Genomic DNA, 23,036 nt, shown 5'->3' with positions numbered 1-23,036 from the left:
TAATACTAGGGGCAGGCTTAGGGACCCCGGTAACCGTACTCGTCGAACTCGACAAAGAGGTCGACGTGCAACCTAACCCATGCATCAGCCCGCTGAGTTTCTCGCCGGATCTTCTCAGCGGGTCGCGATTCCGATCCGGTAGTAGATTCATTCGCGAAACAATTGCTCTTGAGTTGTTAGGTCTCCTTCGGAGGCGCTCGGGCAGTTGTTAGCAAATCCCACCCCTCTTGGCTGAGCCTTTGCTCGCCCACCTGTCCTGGTGAAACTGGAAAGGCCTTCGGGCCACCAGTAAACTTTCAATCATAAAAAAAAAAAAAAAAAAAAAAAAGAATAAATTGCGTGGACAGAGATTTTCATCACCTGAAGAAGCTGTGGACGCCTACAAAACGGCCATTTTGGAGACTCCAACTTCCTAATGGAATGGTTGCTTCAATGATTGGTTCCATCGTATGGAAAAATGTGTCAAATTTCGCGGAGAATACTTCGAAAAGCAATAAATACATTTTTAAATAGTAATGTTGTGTCACTTCGTTAATTCCCGAAATTTTCAGTGCCGCCCTCGTACCCCCCCTCCCCATCAACGTGTGACGTAAATGGTTATGGATGACCCCGTTATGGATGACCCCTAAGAGCGATGTGAATAATGTAGATAGCCGCGAAAGTTTGCAATAATTCGTAACGCAGGATATATTTTTAACCTAGTCAATGACCCGGACAACGCCCTATATATTTGTGCAGTAATAAATACGAGCGTGCAACCAGTAAGATTTGTAATTTTACGTACCGTACAAAACTGTTTGTCCCGCGAAAATGCTATGTGCTCCGGTCACCGTCCTCGTCGAACCCGTCGCTTGCGACGAAGGGCTCGACGAGCGAATTAACCCATAGATACAGCCCACTGAGTTTCTCGCCGGAACTTCTCAGTGGGTCGCGTTTCCGATCCAGTGATAGATTCTGCGAAGCACTACTCTTGCTAGGGTCAGTGCTAGCAACACTCCGGTTTAAGCCCCGTGAGCTCAAATAATGATTAATCAGTCTGATTCTTCACATTAGGGTGACGCTGAAATAGCCTCTCAAGGCTATCAGTATAGGTAGGAAAAAAAAAACTATGTGTTTGACTATTTACAAATTGAAATTAAATTATGGGGCAGCCGTTGTAACTAGACCTTAGAACATATATTTTAAGGTAGGAGGCTGCATTTACGTTGTAGATGTCCATGGACTCCGGTAACTACTTAACACTAGGTGGGATGTGAGCTCGTCCACCTACCTAAGCAATAAAATAAATAAATAAATCAAAAACATACATAGAAATAAATAAAGTTTTGCATACAGTAATCGATCTGCGAAATTCTATAGAAGGCACTTCCTGACCTGTCTTAGCGTGACCTCGAGTCAACCGTGACCTTTACGCCATGACCTAATGTACATTAATACCGATAAACACAATTTAATTTTTATTTTACTTGTAACAATTATTTTAAATTGAACGCTTTGAGCGAAACTTGATTAATGAGTTGGATGGTAAGTTTTGAATCCGACATCCATATTCTTAACATTATCCTATCTTTTGTTTTTGACACCTCTCGTTGGGAAGCCCAAGCACAGAATCGTTTGGAGTGGAGACGCTTGGAACGGCAGGGCGTGCATGTCTTTGAAAACGACAGGAGGCGCGAACTGGATGACAGACGAAATAAATCGAAAAATAGACCGCCTTCCAACATTTTTTACAACTTCGTGGGTGGTGTTCTTACGTGTAGCTTCTGTTTGCGCACGTTTAAGAACAAGATAGGCTACCATAGCCATATTAGAGCGCATGAGAGGCGCGGACATTAGCTTTTAAGGTTATTAAACTGAAAAATTTGGTCGCCGTGATCGTAACCGGCTTGGAACCATGATGATGATGATGATGATGATGATGATGATGATGATGATGGTGATGATGATGATGATCTTTTGTTCCGTAACTGAAACTATTTTTACGGTTTTGTCTCTCCTTTTTGAAGTGAAACTTCTTTAGGATCGTTGTGATGTGATTTCAAACTCGATGAAACGAAAAAATGAAACGTGAAGTTAAAATATCAATTCATAGAGGGCGCTACCTCACACTATAAAAGATAATTTACTTCTTTTTTTTCCTACCTAAGCTGGTAGCCTAGAGAGGCTATTCGAGCGTAACCCTAACTAGTAGGTGAGCTCACGGGGCTCAAACCTGATGACGTTGCTAACACGAACCCTAGCAAGAGCCGTGCTTCGCAGAATCTACCACCGGATCGGAAACGCGACCCACTGAGAAGATCCGGCGAGAAACTCAGTGGGCTATGTCTGAGAGTTAATTTACTCGTCGAGCCCTTCGTCACAAACAACGGGTTCGACAAGAACGATGACCGGTATCTCCGGTCGCGATTCCGATCGGGTAGTAGAATCAACTGACTCTGGTCAACAAGTGACAAGAGGTGACAAGAGTCAGCAAGCTGAAGTGGCAGTGGGCTGGCCATATATGCCGTAGGACTGACGATCGCTGGAGCAGACGGGTTCTCGAGTGGAGACCGCGCAGCGGAAGACGTAACGTGGGACGCCCCTTGGCTAGGTGGTGCGATGACCTCCGCACGGTGGCCGGCAAGAAGTGGATGAGGAGAGCCGCAGACCGGGCTCAGTGGTGTGGATTGGGAGAGGCCTATGGCCAGCAGTGGACGACTGCGGGCTGTTGATGATGATGAGTAGAATCAATGAATCACTGCTCTTGCTAGGGCCAATGTTAACAATTCTCTCAGGCTAAGACCGTGAGCTCAGCTACCCGTCTGCGCGAAGTTGGAATAGCCCTTTAGGCTACCAACGATTATGTAGGGTAGATTTGCAAATTTGTATGGTTTGGGAGATTTTTTTTAACTCTATCGATTAAGAAGGTTTTCTATTAAGGTACTGCAGAATATCATCATCTTCATCATCATCATCATCAGCCTTTATCTGCTCACTGCTGGACATAGAATAGGGATCGTAGCGTATAAAATAAATGTTACACTGTTCCAAAATCTGCTTTATAATAATTATTAATAATTAATTAACACTTTTATTACGCCTTGTTCATTTTTTAACAGTCTTCGCCATCTTCCTTTTCTCTGTCATTCTCTTCTCCCTTTCTTTCCGTTTTCTCTCACTCACACCTTAACGCTCCGTTCCACACTCTTTTCATACATCCCGTTCTTATATTTAAATTCTTATATTTAAAATTTAAGTTCTAATATTAAAAAAAAAAAGACATGCTGAGTTTCTTGCCAGTTCTTCTCAGGACGGAGGCTAGTTTTTGTGAATTGACGGTAGTTCTTTTTGACGTTCAACAAGTATGTACTTTCATTTATGTTAAATACATTTTTTTTGATTTGATTTGATTTGATTTACTAATCCCACAGTACTATTAGAAAAATTGGCAGCTGCCCGTGGGATTCGCACTCTGGAAAAGGGCGCATCGATCGATGCGAGCGCATCCCGCATCTTGTCCTTTAAGCTTTAACTTTAACGTTCAAGTGGAAATATGTATTATACCTGTTTCGGCATCGCTTAGTTGATATTCATAGTTAAGTACTATAAATTACTAAATACATAAATCAGAACCATCCGAACGCCGGTTCAAGGCTCGATCGATAATTACATATTATTTTTCTTTCGAATCACGACTCATTATCTTTGAACCGCTACCAAACAATCATTCTATTAAACTGACCTTAAAATTTGCTATTTATTACATTGAATGCAATTATTATTCTCGCATGTTATTAAATAGGGAATTTAAATTTGCAACACCGTTTTTAATTCAGTAGGCGGCTTTAATTTTTGAAAATTACTTCATAGATATTACAGAATACGACCGAACGCATCAGTACGCGTGACGTCACTTGGGGCCAAAATGTATCATGAACTAACGTAATATATAATACGTAAAAATATGATTTGAAAAGAAATATGGTTCTTTAAGTGATTTCCAAAAAGGAATGTTTTAAATTCGAATAAAAATAAAAATGTTCTATTTTTTTTTATTACCTTTGTAGGGAGACGAGCTTACGGTCCACCCGATGGTGAGGTATTACAGCTGCTCATGGATGACGGCAGTGCGAGGGATCCAGCTGAGCCGCTGCCTACCGCCGAGTACAATCCGCAAACCTCCTTTTTTTCTACCTAATCGCTGGTAGTTTCGCGTCGTCGTCGTGGCCTAACGTCGCGTTTACACTATGAAATTAGTTGCATGACATTAATTTCACCAAAAAATCGCGCAGGGCACGAAACTAATTTACACGCATGAAATTAATGCATGCATTACGAAAGTATTAAATTACACGTGAAACTGTTGGTAAAACTAATGTCACGAAATTAATTTCACGCCACTAATTTCGTAATGTAAATTCGGCTTAAAGGATAAGACCTTCGGTGCATTTGGGTTGAGCCATGCACCAGTGTTCGAATCCCGCAAGCGGGTACCAATTTTTCTATTCAACTACGTACTCAACAAATGTTCACGATTGGCTTCCACGGTGATTGAATAACGTCGTGTAATAAAAAACAAACCCGCAAAATTATAATTTGCGTGATTAGTGATGGTAGGACCTCTTGTGAGTCCGCACGGGTAGGTACCACCCTGTTTATTTCTGCCGTGAAGCAGTAATGCGTTTCGGTTTGAAGGGCGAGGCAGCCGTTGTAACTATACTGAGACCTTAGAACTTATATCTCAAGGTGTGTAGCGCATTTACGTTGTAGATGTCTATGGGTTCCAGTAACCACTTAACACCAGGTGGACTATGAGCTCGTCCACACATCTAGGCAATAAAAAAAAAGAAAAAAAAAAGTATCCTATGAGTTAATCCGGATTGTAAATAATAATAATAATAATAATATTTATTCATTCAAGCCTCTTAAAATACAAACACGTACAAAAATACTTAACACTAGTATAATAATATACATGGCTTTTTTATGAGGTATACAATAACAATATTCCCTGACTTTTATGCTAGGAAAACCTGTGTTACAAAAGTCAGTGGTAAATAGACTGTCTCTGTGCGAGAATCACTGTAAATTCGTATATATAGCTGTCTTTGTGTAATTGAGTAACAAACTTTCACATTACTAACATTAGTTTAGATTAAGATTTCGCAAAGACGGTAGCTTAAATTTAAATAAAATCCTTTATTATGTTACATTATTAGATTATTATTAAAGCATTATTACATTTAAGTGTGAAAATGATTTGTATGAGATATATGAGAGGAGGGTTTGAGTCCAGAGATGACGTATGCTAGGCCTGAATAGAAAAAGAAGATATGTGTACCTACCTCACACGTGTACTTAGATTGGGGGGAATAGGGACTAGGGGTAGAATAGGGACAAATCTGCGATGTCACAATACTTTTGAGATTTAAATTTGTTGAATTGAAAAGGACTTTTATTTAGTTTTTATGAATATTAAATAATTTAATTTAGGCATCAGAGTTTCATGGCTGGTAGCGGGCGGTGCGATAGTAAAAACGAGATGATAGTATCATCTCATTAGTCAAAGAGCAATCCTATTCATGCAATATTGAGAGGACGCATGATGCATTCAGCCTATTCCATACGCTCCAATTTGAAGGACTGGACGACTGTTGTACATTTTATCGCAGACGTCAGAACTCATATCAGGCGGGAGACGTTCATATTGTTGTCTCTGAGCTACAATAACGATCAATTACCAGATAAATCTTACCTCTTATGTCAACATTGGAGATAATTTGGCGGGCCTCGTGGCGTGTTGGTAAGTGATACCGACTGCCGTTTCGAGGTCGTGGGTTCGATCCCCGCACAGGACAACTATATGTGTGATGATACACAGATATTTGTACTACGTCTGGGTGTTTTCTATGTATTATATGTATATATTTACAACAAAAAGTAATATATGTAGTATATCCGTAATCTGGCACCCATAACACAAGCATTAAGCTTACCTTGGGGCTAGAAAATGTAGTGTGAAAATAAAACGGTGAATTAAAAAAAAAAAGCAGCATACCTTTATTTCTTTACTAGCGACCCGCCCTCGCTTCGCTTCGGAAACATTAAAACACACATGAAACCAAAAAAATAAAATAAAAAAAATAAAAAAAAAGTAGCCTATGTTCATCAGGGACAATGTCGGCTTCTAATGGAAAAAGAATTTTTCAAATCGGTCCAGTAGTTTCGGAGCCTATTCGAAACAAACAAACAAACAAATCTTTTCTCTTTATAATATTAGTATAGATATAGATATAGATGATATTTAGGGAATTTCTCTTGTGTTACGGGCGAAAATACACAGAATAAGCAACTGATACACTCAAACGTAGAACAGCAAAATATGTAGCTTTTTTTCAACCTATTCAAGTTACCTCGAGGGGTCATATTAGATCCATCGAACGAGTACTAGGTCACTAGGTCTAGCAAGAGCCGTGCTTCGCAGAATCTACCGCCGGATCGGAAACGCGACCCACGGAGAAGATCCGGCGGGAAACTCAGCGGGCTGTGTCTGAGGGTTTGAATATGTCTCATGAAGTTAACTCCGAACAGTGTTATACCAAACAGCAGACGAAGGTTATTTGTAAATAACCGACTTCAAAAGAGGAGGAGGTTCTCAATTCGACTGTATGTTTTTTTTTATGTTTGTTACCTCATAGCTTTTGACTGGATGAATCGATTTTGTTGATTTTTTTTTTTTTGGTAGACGGCTGATGCTTTCCGTGTGGTTCCGTTACAATTTAGCCCAGTTCTGATGATGGTATCCATGAGAAAACCATTCAAGTCTTAAATTTGCATTAAGTACGTGCGCGACAAATAGATGAATAACTCAATAACTCAATATCACGCCAACCGATTTCGATGATTATTGTTTTTAGTGTATATTAACTTGTTTTGGAATATCTTTTTTTTTTCTATTTGAAGTCTGTTTTTGTTAAAGCATTTCTATTAACAATTATGTGTTATGCATTTATTTAATTTTTTTTTTTTATTGTCCTTGTAAGCAGACGATCATACGGCCCACCTGATGGTGAGTGGTTACCGTCGCCCATGGGCTTCAGCAATGCCAGGGGCTGAGCCAAGCCGCTGCCTACCGTTAAGGACTCTCCACAAGACTCTTTTAAAGAAGGACATGTCATAGAATTAGACATTTAGATATATTGATTATAGAATCTCTATATATAAAAATGAATTGCTGTCCGTTAGTCTCGCTAAAACTCGAGAACGGCTGGACCGATTTGGCTAATTTTGGTCTTGAATTATTTGTGGAAGTCCAGAGAAGGTTTAAAAGGTAGATAAATATGAAAATGCTCGGAATTAAATAAAAATAACAATTTTGTTTTTCCTTTGATGTGTCCCCCGTCGTGCTTTTGTTTGTTTAAAGTTTATTTTATACAAAAGCTTAGGTCTTTTATTTTTCGATCGAGGCACCACGAAGTCTGCCGGGTCAGTTAGTTAGAAATAAAATTGATATCAAAGCTCGTATTACGGATTCTCTTATCAAACAAAATGTGTTTGATTCCCAACCATTATTATCGAATAACAATTAATTTTGCATCAAATTAATCTACATTTAATTAATGCATAGTGTTCGACTCGCCAAGTGTTTGGTAACATTTGTACTGTCAAAGTGTGAGAATCGTTACGAATCGATTATCCAAGGTGAACGCGCTCCGAAAAGCCCGCTTTCCAATAACCCAAGGTCCAATAATTAAAGGCAGATTTCTCCAAAAAACTTATAATTACATTATCATCGTCCTAATTACAAATTTAAAACTAGAACGGATACCGTTTTGCGATCGAATCATTCAAAATCATTCGAATATTAAATTTATAGGCGATTCGATCGTTAACAATATCGATTTGAACAGAGTAGAGTACACGTAATGATTGTGCTGTCAGTTGTTACGTAACAACCTTCTCTGCTATTTACAAAGAGGAATAAATAAGAAAATAAAATACATTATAATGAAAGTTACTTATAAATAAATGACGCAACCCGGGCGAGCTGCGTACAACATCACGACACTTAACTTAAAACTTAAGTACATGAAATGGCGACTGACTTAAATTAATTGACTTAATTACATTGATATACAAAAAATGAAAAAAGAGTTAGTAATAAAAAAAAAAAAAAAACGCGTCGCTCGTAATAATTGCCGATGCAGCGGAATTACGGTCGCCATTACAGGAAATAAAATATGTTCGTATCGATTACGCAAGCTCGCCGCTGGCCGTACCGCTGTTGTCGGCTGATGACTCGATCTTCATTGAGACAGTCGATTTTGCATTATAAACGTTTTGTGCCCACAACTCTGACGTAACTCAGTCGAAAACACAACGGCGACGCGCTACTCGCAATAAATACGCGAACGTAAATAAATAAAATCTAATAAATTACAAACGATTATAAATTAACAATTAACACAGCAATTTATGTAAAACTAGATGAGCTTACGATCACACGAGAAGACGGTAAGCCGCGATTCAGTTCGGTACGCGGATCCACGCGGCGGAACGCGTGCTACACTTCCTCCTAAAAAAATAGATTAAAAAAACCGCGCGGGCACAACGTGAAAGGCAGTTATCCAACGTCATTAGAAAGGTGTCACGGTTGGCGGCCGCTTTCTAGCGCGAGTACAGAGCGAGGTCCGAGATTCTACGTTGGCGGGCGGCGGCGTGGAAGCCCCTCGTCCCGTCGGGCACTACGGGCGTCCGGGGCTCAAAGCGGGGCGTACACGACAACCTCCGGCCGCCACACTCGGTCCCTGTCAGTGAGCAGCCCGACAACCGACGCGCGAGCCAACCCTCAGCGCTGCTGGTGCTGCCCGTACTCGCCTGCGATGCCCTCCGAGAGTTGCAATAGAACGAAACGCCCGAATCCGAGCTGTGACTGCAAGTGGACGGCCGCCGCGGCACCCACGTTTGGATCTCAGGTGACCGGGGAGCGAAGAAGCCACTAGAGTTCCTTCTGTAGAACGGGGCTCCGTATCTGTAGTCATATTCGGCTTCTGACCCGCTACAGCACGACGAATATTCGCACTCGTGGCGGCGCTGCGGTATCGCGGAGGGTCGTCGTATAGGAGCTTTCCTCTTCGGTTCCCGGGGCACTCCATTTAATTCATACACTCGCATACCTTCGTCTCCCGGAGCCTGCAGCCGGAGCGCTTCCCTGGCCGACTCGGACTCCGTGAACTCAACTAAAGCACACACACAGTTTACTAAACTAGGATTTTTGTTCAGGAACTGGCGCACGTCTGCCGGCACCGGATTCCCCGGTCTCAGAACTCGAACTAGAGCAATCTCGCCGCAACCAGCAAACAAACGGGATACGTTCTCGACAGACGGCTTTTCTACAGGCATTCTGACAGCCACCACAGTCCTGGAGGGGGTGGTTTCATCGTAGGCCGGGAGCGGGTCTATCCTGCGCAATTTCGTTCCTAATTCATTGATCTCCAACTTAGTCGAGCGCTTCAAGGCTTCAGCGACCACCCGCCAGTCTTTCGTGAGGTGCTTGACGCGCTTGAAGCTCGAGATCAGCTTGAGAGAGACGTAACCTTCCTTATTCCTTCTGACGTGTTTGAGCAAAAACGCATCTTTCGTAATATTCGCGTCCGAGAAGTAAAACTCGACTTGTGACACAATTCTGTTCGCTAATTCCTCGTCCGGTGGCGTATAGGGCGGTTCCTGGGTCTCGGTTGCAACTTCGCAGCCTGAATCCTTGCCGCCGCCGGAGCCGGCATCAGACGCCGAGTCCGAAGAGTCGGCGTGGTCGTCTGTGGAGGGGCGGCGGTCGGTGGCGAACCCCTCGTCCTCGTTGGGACGCGGACTGGAGGGAGATGTGCCCTCCATGTGTGAGCCGCGTAAAACTCTATCGCATAACAAGCGTGGAGCTCGCTCGGTAGCGCGATTCGGACTGCGGGCGCGCGGCAAATTAACGCCTCTTTTATAATATCGGGGGGATGTGCGAGTAAAAGGCGCGAGTGAGGCATTCGGAAATGATACAAGATGACATTGCAGACTGCACGTTAGTTCGCGGGCTAATTAAACGCTACGAGCAATTCGGAACGCTGCAAATAAAGGTTTTGAGAATCAATTATATTAGGGTCGATTCGTGCGCGCCGCGTTACTAAATATTATGTACGCTTTAGTCTGGTGCCTACACGCGATTGTTACGTATGCGCAAATATAATTCAGCGTTACGGTTTACGAAATTGGAACAATGAAACATGTCTGATGTTTACGAGAGATTTAGTATGTTTAGATGTGATAAACACAGGACGTGTTATTGCAGAATAATTTTGCTGTAATACAGGCTCTTCTAATTTAATGACGAATATTAAGAATTCGTGTAGTGTGTAATGGTCTAAGCTGTTTTTTTTTGAGGTAAAAAACATTTCAATTTCGCTATTTTGTTTGTTGAGTGATATAAATTTAAAGAAAAAACCCAACATCTTAAAACGGCCATCACATTCGAGAGAATTTCTTGAAAATCTCCAAACATTTACGTGACTCTCGTTGAGGAAAAGCATTTGTAAACTGTTGTGAGCATTAAAGAGCATAAAAAAAAATACTTTAAAAAAAGTTTTTTTTTATTGCCTAGATGGGTGGACGAGCTCACAGCCCACCTGGTGTTAAGTGGTTACTGGAGTCCATAGAAATTTACAGCGAAAATCGCCACCCACCTTGAGATAGGCAGCGGCTTGGCTCTGCCCCTGGCATTGCTGAAGTCCATGGGCGACGGTAACCACTCACCATCATGTCGTGGGCCGTATGCTCGTCTGCAAGAGCAATAAAAAAAAAAAAGATATAGTTCTAAGGTCTCAAGTATGTCAACGGCTGTCCCACCCTTCAAACCGAAACGCATTACTGCTTCACGGCAGAAATAGGCGGGGCGGTGGTACCTACCCGCGCGGACTCTCAAGAGGTCCTACCACTAGTAAAATTAACACATTTAAAATATATTATATGCGTGTATGCTTATAGGCGTGTAATGGAATAATAAGAAAATTTGGACGCGCATCAAGGACCGATGACATTACAATAATTTTATAAGTTCGCTCTCATATTCAGACCGGAATCGACGATAGATATCGTATTTTTGATAAAAAAAGAGGATAAAAAGAAGAATTTAATTGTAAGTTCGGTATTTGCTATATAACCGTATTTAATATTTAAACTACACATATTATTGTGTTTGTAATTGTTTGTACATGCTGTATTATCGAAAGATATAAAAAAAATTAATAATGTGTCGTTCAAATAAAAAAAGAATGATATAATTTTTTTCTTTTTTTTCCCCTACTTATTTATTCGCTGGTGGCCTAAGGGGTTATTACAACTTCTCGCAGACAGGTAGAAGAGCTCACAGGCTCAATCTAAGAAAATTTGTTAACACTAGTTTTAGCAAGAAGAGTGTTTCGCAGAATCTACCATCGGATTGGAATCGCGACCCACTGAGAAAACCCAGCGAGAAATTCAGTGGGCCGATCAGTAACTTAAATCCAAAACATGCAAACTTTCATTTTTTATGTAAATAATAGAACATATTTAAAATCGTAATTGTTTTTTTTAGGAATCCTTCTTCAGTCTTCGCTAGACGCTAGACTTCGCTGGTCATAGACATATACTAATTACACATTGAATGTATGCCACTATGCCATCATGTAATATAAAGATATAAAAGCTTCGCGTAAAAGCCTATTTAGGTCGCGAGTGAGTCATGTGTTCTATTATATGGTAGGAAAGTTGTCATAAAATAAAATTGAGACTCAACCTCATATCTCAAGTTCGCCTCAAACTGCCGCCACAAGACATCATAGACATCGTCATGCAGACATCATAATCTTTAGAGGATATAGTGACCTCGTTAACCTGGTTTTTTATTTTATTTCTCTTGTAGGCAGACGAGCATACGGCCCACCTGATGGTGAGTGGTTACCGTCGCCCATGGACTTCAGCAATGCCATGGTCAGAGTCAAGCCGCTGCCTATCGTAAATTGTACAATAGCGTCATTTTCAAGGTCACTCTTTGTTCTCAATTAACTAATTATTATTTTTATTGCACTAGATCGTCAAATGTTTACCAGATCCTGTGGATATCACAACTTGTGTATAAGCCTTATTGTAAGGAATACGTAAATTTATTTTCAATGCAAGTTTTTTTTAATTCATTTTATTCCTCCATTTCACACCAGCCCACCTGATGTTAAATGGTTACTGGAGCCCATAGACATCTACAACGTAAGTGCGCCACCCACCTTGAGATATAAGTTCTAAGATCTCAGTATCGTTACAACGGCTGCCCTACCCTTCAGACCGAAACGCATTACTGTTTCACGGCAGAAATGGCAGGGCGGTGGTACCTACCAACGCGGACTCACAAGAGGTCCTACCACCAGTAATTACGCAAATTAAAATGTTTTGCGGGTTTGATTTTTATTACACGATGTTATTCCTTCACCGTGGAAGTCAATCGTGAACATTTGTTGAGTACGTATTTAATTAGAAAAATTGGTACCCGCCTGCGGGATTCGAACACCGGTACATCGTTCAACACGAATGCACCGGACGTCTTATCCTTTAGGCCACGACGACTTCTGAATTGTATGCTGACAAAATGTTGGACTGTTTATTGTCCCGTACCACCGGTGACAACCATTTACCGTGCTTTAGAGAATGTATAAAATAGTATAATATTCGAGGAGTAAAAATGCTATTTGTTTTAAGCGACATTTTTGCAACTTAACAGGGAAGGCCGCGTAAAGTTTGTAATTTGGAAAAAATAATAATATCATAACAAAAAAAAAACTTCTTCGGCTAACCGAATGTGGTAAACATAATTGAAGTTCAAATTAAACCATCGACTTGTTGATATTAATCTATACAAATAAATAAAATTGGAGTGTCTGTTTGTAATAATAAAATAACACAGTACATATACCAAAATATTTATTTTTTTTAATTTTGTCTGTCTGTCTGTTTGTTCCGGCTAATCTCTGGAACGGCTGGACCGATTTTGACGGGACTTTCACTGACAGGTAGCTGATGATATAAGGAGTAACTTAGGCTACTTTTTTTAGACTAGCTTCACCCCGCGGCGTCACCTGCGGTACGACAATAGCCGCGAGTAATATCGCGGGCCTCAGCTATCAATAATAAAATTTAATGTTTCCGAAGCGAAGCGAGGACGGGTCACTAGTACTAAATAAAATGGACCTTTAATTTTAATTGGAAGTCGTCGTGGCCTTAAGGATAAGACGTCCGGTGCATTCGTTGTTGCGATGCAGCGGTGTTCGAATCCCGCAGGCGGGTACCAATTTTTCGAATGAAATACGTACTTAACAAATGTTCACGATTGACTTCCACGGTGAAGGAATAACATCGTGTAATAAAAATCAAACCCGCAAAATTATAATTTGCGTAACCACTGGTGGTAGGACACATTGTGAGTCCGCACGGGTAGGTACCACCGCCCTGCCCATTTCTGCCGTGAAGCAGTAATGCGTTTCGGTTTGAAGGGTGGGGTAGCCGTTGTAACTATACTGAGACCTTAGAACTTATATCTCAAGGTGGGTGGCGCATTTACGTTGTAGATGTCTATGGGCTCCAGTAACCACTTAACACCAGGTGGGCTGTGAGCTCGTCCACCCATCTAAGCAATAAAAAAAAAAAAAAAAAAGAACAGAAATGTCGCTTAAACCAAATAGTCTTTCACCACTCGATATACATAATATGTAAATAAGAACCAGTCTCTAATGAGCGGTCAGCTGCGAATTCGTTTGATAATTAATGCTTTTAAATACTAAAAATCCACCGTAATCACACTTCTTGACTTCGTGATTTTAATATGAACGAGCGAATATTAAAAACGGACGAGCGTGCGTCGAAAACACAGCGTAGGGTTCCGTAGTGCGAACGATCACACTTACTGGTGGTAGGACCTCTTGTGAGTCCGCACGAATAGGTACCGCCACCCTGCCTATTTCTGCCGTGAAGCAGTAATGCGTTTCGGTTTGAAGCGCGGGGCAGCCGTTGTAACTTTTTTTTTTACCCTACCTCATCCGGGTTCTGACCTCGGAGGGGATCGAACGTCGGGTGTAAGAGTGCAGGGGAGTAATTTAGTGCGTGGGCCCTAAAATCCTTGGGCCCGCGATCTGCTCTCAACACCTGCAGATCGTTGAGTCTCACATACCCCGCGCGCCCCTTATGTGCGGGGACCTCGTAGGAGCTTCGGCCCCCGGCCCGAAAAAAAAAAGCCGTTGTAACTTGTTGAGACCTTAAAACTTATATCTCAAGGTGGATGGCGCATTTACGTTGTAGATGTCTATGGATTCCAGTAACCACTTAACACCAGGTGGGTTGTGAGCTCGTCCACTTATGTGGATTTTTTTATTGCTCTGTTATCAGAGCAATAAAAAAAAGCCATTCAGAGAGGCCACAACCTTCATTGACGATTATTTACTTAAGGACAGAGGGTAATGCTGTGAGACTATTTTAGGCTGTGCTCCCTATCTTAGCTTATCGTTCAAGATTGAAGAACAGCCCTAGTACCATACAATTGAGACAACGACCTCGTGCCTCAAGTTCGGCGGTGGCAAATCTCCAGTAACCCCTTAATGATAGAAACCTTTAGAGTTTAATTGAAAAGCATTAATTTCCAAATTCAAAGAAATTTCAATATTTATAATTTTAATGGGCATTTTCAACTAAGGTTTTCGCCATTAGCCTCCGAAACCCTAAAATTTATAAGCCATCATCATCAAAAAAAAAAAACTTGAAAAACAAAAAAAATAAACCCGAGTAGTTTAGTTGTACTCGTCGAACCGGTTTTTGAACAACAACAATATTTTTGTGTGTATATACACTGATGTTCCATTATGAGAACAATAATTTTTGATTGTCGCAAAAAAAAATATATACACATATTAACAAAAAACCATAACGATAGTTGTCTCGTGAAGTACTTCCTCGTAATCAAACTAAGTAATTCATATTGTATTCATTTACCAACGGGTCTGTTTGTTTAGTGTGAGTTTTTTTAAAGTTCTCGATAACGTAAAAGTTAACTCGATTTTGTATGGAGTTGGAACGTTTACGTACGTTTGCCGCTAGGGGCGCTGTTCCAAATGCATACAAATTTGCGTTAACTTTTACGCTATCGAGAACGTTAAATAACTCGCACCAAGCACACTGATCGCGCTTCACTGAAACGTAGCTACAGAAACATATAATATACATTTACGAATCCAGTGTAAATATTGCGTGAATCCTCATTGTGACGGCCACTTGCAAATTCCGCGATGCTGTTAATGTCGCAAAGCAAACACATATGTATCTCAAAGCGAGTACCTATGTAGTAGCATTCACGTCATATTACACTATATATTAATACGTGAAGCAAAAACTTTGTATCCCTTTTTACGAAAATTGCGCGGACGGAGGAGTATAAAATTTCCCACACTTTTAGAGAATATAGAGAAGAAGTGCAGAATGCAATTATTTTTTTTTAAATTATGCATTAAAAATACATTAAATCAATAAAGAAAACATTACACACACTACCATGAATATGACACACACACATATAAACGTAGTTTATTGTCAAAACTTTGTTATTGCTAGTCAAATTGAGAATAGGATATTCTTTATCTTTAATATTAAGAGTATTTGTCTATAGTGTAGTCTTCGCGAAATCTGTGACTATAGAAATATAATAGTGTTTGACAATAGAACCATAATAATGTTCAAAATATAATTTCAATTAATTATAGTCGAATTTCGACCACAGAGGGACCACTAGTCAATATAAAACATTGACAAACTGACAAAAGTTCATGGCAGATGTCACCTCAATTATAGGTGCAATCGACAGTGCTTTAACAACAAAAATAAATAAAAAATATAACTAAGATATGATTACATTTGATTGATTGCTTAAGATTAATTTATATTGAACTAGCTGACCAGGCAGACTTCGTAGTGCCTCAATCGATAAATAGAAGACCTAAGCTTTTGTATAAAATAAACTTAAAACAAACAAAAGGAATCCGTCCGACGGAGGACACATCAAAGGGAAAACAATATTGTTATTTTAATTTAATTCCGAGCATTTTCATATTTATCTACCTTTTAAACCTACTCTGGACTTCCACAAATAATTTAAGACCAAAATTAGCCAAATCGGTCCAGCCGTTCTCGAGTTTTAGCGAGACTAACGAACGGCAATTCATTTTTATATATATAGAAGATATAAGATAGATAGAAGATTGGGAAATGATCCGCGCAGATTTTTCCTGTAAGTTGTGAAACACCTAATAGAGTCTACCTCAGATAGTGGTGCACCATTAATTTACGTTCGGAAAATTGAACATCTTTTTCTAGTAAAACGAATTACATAGAACTTACTGATATTCATATTAAACCACTTTTTACGAAAATTGCGCCGACGGTGGAGTATGAAATTTCCCACACTTATAGAAACAGATACTTTATAGAAGACGTGCAGAATGCTAATATTCTTTTAAATTATGCATAAAAAATACATTAAATCAATAAAATAAAACATTATACACACTACCATGTATCTGACACACACACACACGAATTTATACTCTTTTGTTTATTGTTAAAGTCTGTGGTTAAATTAAGAATAGATTAATAGTCGTATTCTTCGTCTTCAATATTATTTGTCTATAGTGTAGTAGCCTTGGCGAAATCTGTAATTAGAAGTATAGTATTTGGCAATCGATCCTTAATATTGTTCAAACTTTTAAATTAATTATGGTCGAATTTCGACCGCTCGACGACCACTAGTTACAGTAAATGACTACCATGCGAAATTTATGGTCGAGTCGAATTCCAGTGGTAATGACAAAAAACGAATCGGGAAGACGGCACGGGAGATTGTAATTAAGCAGAGTTATTCACACGTTTTTCAGGCCATCTGGCTAGATACAACGACAATAGGTGGACAAAAAGATCGATCGTATGGACAGGAGCTTACTGGTGGTAGGACCTTTTGTGAGTCCGCACAGGTAGGTACCACCACCCTGCCTATTTCTGCAGTGAAGCAGTAATGCGTTTCGGTTTGAAGGGTGGGGCAGCCGTTGTAACCATAGTGAGAACTTAGAACTTACATCTCAAGGTGGACGGCGCATTTACATTGTAGATGCCTGTGGGCTCGTCCACCCGCCAAAGCGAAAAAAAACCATGCTTCCATAGCTCTTAAATATCGCGGACTCATAATTGAAAACCACGATAAAGACCAATCGATAACAAATTCTTATTATTACTATAACTATGACTTATGCTTATAAGAATTATATAACCATGCAGTTATTCTATCTGCCTACCCTCTGGTTATGTAACACAAAAGTCACTGAACGTTTTGGACGGACTAAAACATTGTACGCTAATCCTATTTCGGCCGCCGCAGATCCAATTAGGCATTGAATAGTTCGGTATCGGAGCCCCTAATCTTGTTTGTAAGACGGCTCGATATTCGCTGACAGAGTTTCTATGTTCCGATGTGTGTATTCAGATTTACAAATTAATTGCTTTAGCGCTGTAGATTTGCTCGAGGCAATTTGATTGCGATATTGTCGCGATATTGAGTTATATTTTGGGTCGGCAATCCATAAAACAGACATTCATCTCATTTCTAAAAGCATTATATATTGTGTATATTCTTCTTCTTCTTTGTCGTTTCCTCATTACTGAGGGTCGTGACTACCTTGGTCCAGTTTTTGCACCAGCTTCCTCCAATGGTGCCTGCACTCGGCCTGCTTAATGGCGCCCGGGACGCTGGTGTTTGTGGCCTCCTTGACAATGTCCGTTCACCTAGTTGGCAATCTTCCTCGACTTCTCTTTCCTTCCACGTGACCTACAACTATTAATTTTTCCAAGTTCTCAGGATATTTTTATATATATGTAGAAGAGGGATCGCAGCGCATAAAATAAAAGTTGCACTATTCCTAAATCTTCTATTATAATAGCAATTAATAATTAACACTAATTTTATTACGTCTTACTCATTTTTCGACCGTCTTCGCCATCTTCCAATTCTCTGTCATTCTATCTGTCATTATCTTCTCTCTTTCTTTCCGTTTTCTCTCACTCAGGTCTTAACGCTCCGTTCCACACTCCTTTCATACGTTCCATTCTTACCAATCCTACACATATATTATATATTGTGTATATAATGAAGTATAAAGTGAGTATAAGGAATGATTATATCAGAGGAAGTGTGTGAGTAGCCTCATTGATTGATAAATTTAAGAGCGGACGGTCAGCGTGGTATGGACATGTGATTGTTAGAGAGAAGATGCATGTGACTAGGAGATGTATGGTAATGGTAGTGCAAGGTAAAGGGGAAAGAATATTTACTTTATAATATTAGTATAGATTAATCCTATATACTAGTCTCCATCTGCCATTAGTTTTGGTAACTAAAGCGGTGCCACTTCTCCAAACACATTCTCTGCCCAAAATGGCTTGTGCACACGTAGCGTATTTCGGCCATAAGCTGCCCATGTCCAGCTGAAATGAAAACAGCACTAAAGTATTCTTAAGCTTCGGCTTTAACTAGTTTTACGCTTTAATTTTACCCTTTCTGGTGGTTTTATTATGGTATTATTTCCAACGTAGAGGGGGAAGAGGTCGACCGAAGAAGACATGGATGGAGTGTGTGAATGATATGAGAGAGAGAGGAGGGAGTGTTGAGATGACGGCTGATAGAAGAGAATGGAATAGGATAATTCGCTGTGCCGACCCCACCTAGTGAGATAAGGTGGAGACAAAGAAGAGAATGAAGTGTAATAATTGAATTTAACTGATTCGGTGGTGCCGTAGTGAGCGACCATGACTATTGCGCCTAGTGTCGCAGGTTCGATTACCAAATCGGGCAAACATTCGAGTGATGAACAGGTTTGTTTGGTCTTTGTTTGTTAATATTTTTTTTTTTTTTTTTTTTTTTTTATTGCCCTTGTAGGCAGACGAGCATACGGCCCACCTGATGGTGAGTGGTTACCGTCGCCCATGGACTTCAGCAATGCCAGGGGCAGAGCCAAGCCGCTGCCTACCAAAATTATTATTTATTATTTAAATTATTAAAATATTTAAACGTATGTAAATAGTAGAGATCCCAAACGATGGTCGACCAAATAGCGGAGGCACTGAGGGTACCTGTCAGCGACGCACTCCTCCAAGCTACAGAACGGGATCGATGGAGACAGCTGGTTGACGAAATCGGACGGAGTCACGATCCTCAGCAGTGAGGGACCGATCGAGGAGAAAAATAGTATATATGTCACTCTCTGGTACCCATAACACAGGGAATTTTAATTTGGGGCCGGGTGATCGTGCGTGATTTGTTCTTAGTTATTTATTATTTATATAATTACTAGCTGACCCGGCAGACTTCGTAGTGCCTCAATCATATCATATTTTCATATTTATCTACCTTTTAAACCTTCTCTGGACTTCCACAAATAATTCAAGACCAAAATTAGCCAAATCGGTTCAGCCGTTCTCGAGTTTTAGCGAGACTAACGAACAGCAATTCATTTTTATATATAGAGATTAATAAATAATCGATTGCCTTTGTAGTCTAAGGGTTAAGATCCGATGAAATTCCGGAAGTAGATACTATTTTTTTCTAATGAAACACGTACTTAAAAACATATTCACGAATTACTTCCGCGAAACAACATCGCGTAAACTAGAAAAAAAAAATATATATATATATATATATAATCTGCGTAAATTTTAGTGGTGGTGGGGCGTTATATGAGCCTGCACGGGTAGGTACCACCGCCATGCTTATTTCTTCCGGGCTAAAGAAGACCTAGACCTGATTTCTCAAAGTATTGTCAATTTAGAAACAAAATTGACAATCTTTGACACGTCAAAGCAAGACGTTTCATCGGTATTGTAATTCCGGCTATCCCAAATAGATCTAGTAACTATACTTGAGACCTTAGAACTTATACTCGAGGTGGGTGGCGCATTTACGTTGTATATTTCTATGGGCTCCAGTAACCACTTAAAACCAGGTGGGCTGTGAGCTCGTCCACCCATCTAAGCAATAAAAAAAAAGATCGGACAATTAACCTACATCGTATTTGCAAGTATGAGGGGTTCTGGTTTCACGAAATCTAATTACGATGACATAATTCGGTTGAACAAATATTTAGGTTATATAAACAGTATTAGTCTCTCGTAAGGATTCGGTGGAAAACCGTTGTCTATTATTACGTGTGGCATGGCATGTTTTCTATGTATAAACTATTATATCTAATTAATCAAACTCATGAGAAGTTTAATTGCAAATAAACGGAGTTAAATATACCGTTTTCGATTCCTGAAATCATTGGATTTACATACTATATACATTGACTAGTGGTAGGACGTCTAGGTCGTGTAGGTACCACCACCAGGTTTGAAGGGCGGGACAGCCGTTGTACTGTAAGAACTGAGACCTTAGAACTTATATCTCGCGCCGTGACCCTAAAATCGCGAACTATAACATGGTCAGGAACGACAGGCTCTCTGCTCGTGGTGGTGGTACCGTCATTTACTATAGAAGAGCCCTGCATTGCGTCCCACTCGATCCTCCCGCGCTCGCTAATATCGAAGCATCAGTGTGCCGAATCTCACTGACGGGACACGCGCCGATCGTTATCGCGTCCGTTTATCTTCCACCGGATAAAATCGTTCTAAGCAGTGATATCGAGGCGCTGCTCGGCATGGGGAGCTCTGTCATTCTGGCGGGCGACCTAAATTGTAAACACATTAGGTGGAACTCACACACCACAACCCCGAATGGCAGGCGGCTTGACGCGTTAGTCGATAATCTCGCCTTCGATATCGTCGCTCCGCTAATCCCGACTCACTACCCGCTAAATATCGCGCATCGCCCGGATATACTCGACATAGCGTTATTAAAAAACGTAACTCTGCGCTTACACTCGATCGAAGTAGTTTCAGAGTTAGATTCAGACCACCGTCCCGTCGTTATGAAGCTCGGTCGCGCTCCCGATTCCGTTCCCGTCACGAGGACTGTGGTGGATTGGCACACGCTGGGCATCAGCCTGGCTGAATCTGATCCACCATCGCTACCGTTTAGCCCGGACTCTACCCCGTCTCCTCAGGATACCGCTGAAGCCATAGACATCTTAACGTCACACATCACCTCGACATTAGATAGGTCATCGAAACAAGTTGTAGCGGAGGACTTCCTTCACCGCTTCAAATTGTCCGACGATATTAGGGAACTCCTTAGAGCTAAGAACGCCTCGATACGCGCCTACGACAGGTATCCTACCGCGGAAAATCGTATTCGAATGCGTGCCCTACAACGCGACGTAAAGTCTCGCATCGCCGAAGTCCGAGATGCCAGATGGTCTGATTTCTTAGAAGGACTCGCGCCCTCCCAAAGGTCTTACTACCGCTTAGCTCGTACTCTCAAATCGGATACGGTAGTAACTATGCCCCCCCTTGTAGGCCCCTCAGGCCGACTCACGGCGTTCGATGATGACGAAAAAGCAGAGCTGCTGGCCGATACATTGCAAACCCAGTGCACGCCCAGCACTCAATCCGTGGACCCTGTGCATGTAGAATTAGTAGACAGTGAGGTAGAACGCAGAGCCTCCTTACCACCCTCTGATGTGTTACCACCCGTCACCCCGATGGAAGTTAAAGACTTGATCAAAGACCTACGTCCTCGCAAGGCTCCCGGTTCCGACGGTATATCCAACCGCGTTATTAAACTTCTACCCGTCCAACTCATCGTGATGCTGGCATCTATTTTCAATGCCGCTATGGCGAACTGTATCTTTCCCGCGGTGTGGAAAGAAGCGGACGTTATCGGCATACATAAACCCGGTAAACCAAAAAATCATCCGACGAGCTACCGCCCGATTAGCCTCCTCATGTCTCTAGGCAAACTGTATGAGCGTCTGCTCTACAAACGCCTCAGAGACTTCGTCTCATCCAAGGGCATTCTCATCGATGAACAATTCGGATTCCGTACAAATCACTCATGCGTTCAACAGGTGCACCGCCTCACGGAGCACATTCTTGTGGGGCTTAATCGACCAAAACCGTTATACACGGGAGCTCTCTTCTTCGACGTCGCAAAAGCGTTCGACAAAGTCTGGCACAACGGTTTGATTTCCAAACTATTCAACATGGGTGTGCCGGATAGTCTCGTGCTCATCATACGGGACTTCTTGTCGAACCGCTCTTTTCGATATCGAGTCGAGGGAACCCGCTCCTCCCCACGACCTCTCACAGCTGGAGTCCCGCAAGGCTCTGTCCTCTCACCCCTCCTATTTAGCTTATTCGTTAACGATATTCCCCGGTCGCCGCCGACCCATTTAGCTTTATTCGCCGACGACACGACTGTTTACTATTCCAGTAGAAACAAGTCCCTAATCGCGAAGAAGCTTCAGAGCGCAGCCCTAGCCCTAGGACAGTGGTTCCGAACATGGCAGACATCAACCCAGCGAAAAGTACTGCGGTGCTCTTTCAGAGGGGAAGCTCCACACGGATTTCCTCCCGTATTAGGAGGAGGAATCTCACACCCCCGATTACTCTCTTTAGTCAATCCATACCCTGGGCCAGGAAGGTCAAGTACCTGGGCGTTACCCTGGATGCATCGATGACATTCCGCCCGCATATAAAATCAGTCCGTGACCGTGCCGCGTTTATTCTCGGTAGACTCTACCCCATGATTTGTAAGCGGAGTAAAATGTCCCTTCGGAACAAGGTGACACTTTACAAAACTTGCATAAGGCCCGTCATGACTTACGCGAGTGTGGTGTTCGCTCACGCGGCCCGCACGCACATAGACACCCTTCAATCTCTACAATCCCGCTTTTGCAGGTTAGCCGTCGGAGCTCCGTGGTTCGTGAGGAACGTTGACCTACACGACGACCTGGGCCTCGAATCTATACAGAAATACATGAAGTCAGCGTCGGAACGTTACTTCGATAAGGCTATGCGTCATGATAATC

At 41.4% G+C, this 23,036-nt stretch overlaps 1 protein-coding gene across 1 annotated transcript; it reads right to left on the bottom strand.

Moving 5' to 3' along the window:
* Nucleotides 1-7,740: 7,740 nt before the first annotated feature.
* LOC101745593 (la-related protein 6) lies at nucleotides 7,741-11,294 on the bottom strand. The gene has a single exon (XM_004933485.5). The coding sequence runs from the start codon at nucleotides 9,868-9,870 to the stop codon at nucleotides 8,647-8,649; it is 1,224 nt and encodes a 407-aa protein (XP_004933542.1). The 5' UTR covers nucleotides 9,871-11,294; the 3' UTR covers nucleotides 7,741-8,646.
* Nucleotides 11,295-23,036: the final 11,742 nt, after the last annotated feature.

The sequence above is a fragment of the Bombyx mori genome, chromosome 28 (assembly GCF_030269925.1).
Source record: "Bombyx mori chromosome 28, ASM3026992v2".
Classification (NCBI taxonomy): Eukaryota; Metazoa; Arthropoda; class Insecta; order Lepidoptera; family Bombycidae; genus Bombyx; species Bombyx mori.
The sequence above is the reverse complement of the archived record's forward strand: the minus strand, read 5'-3'. Positions and strand labels throughout refer to the sequence as shown.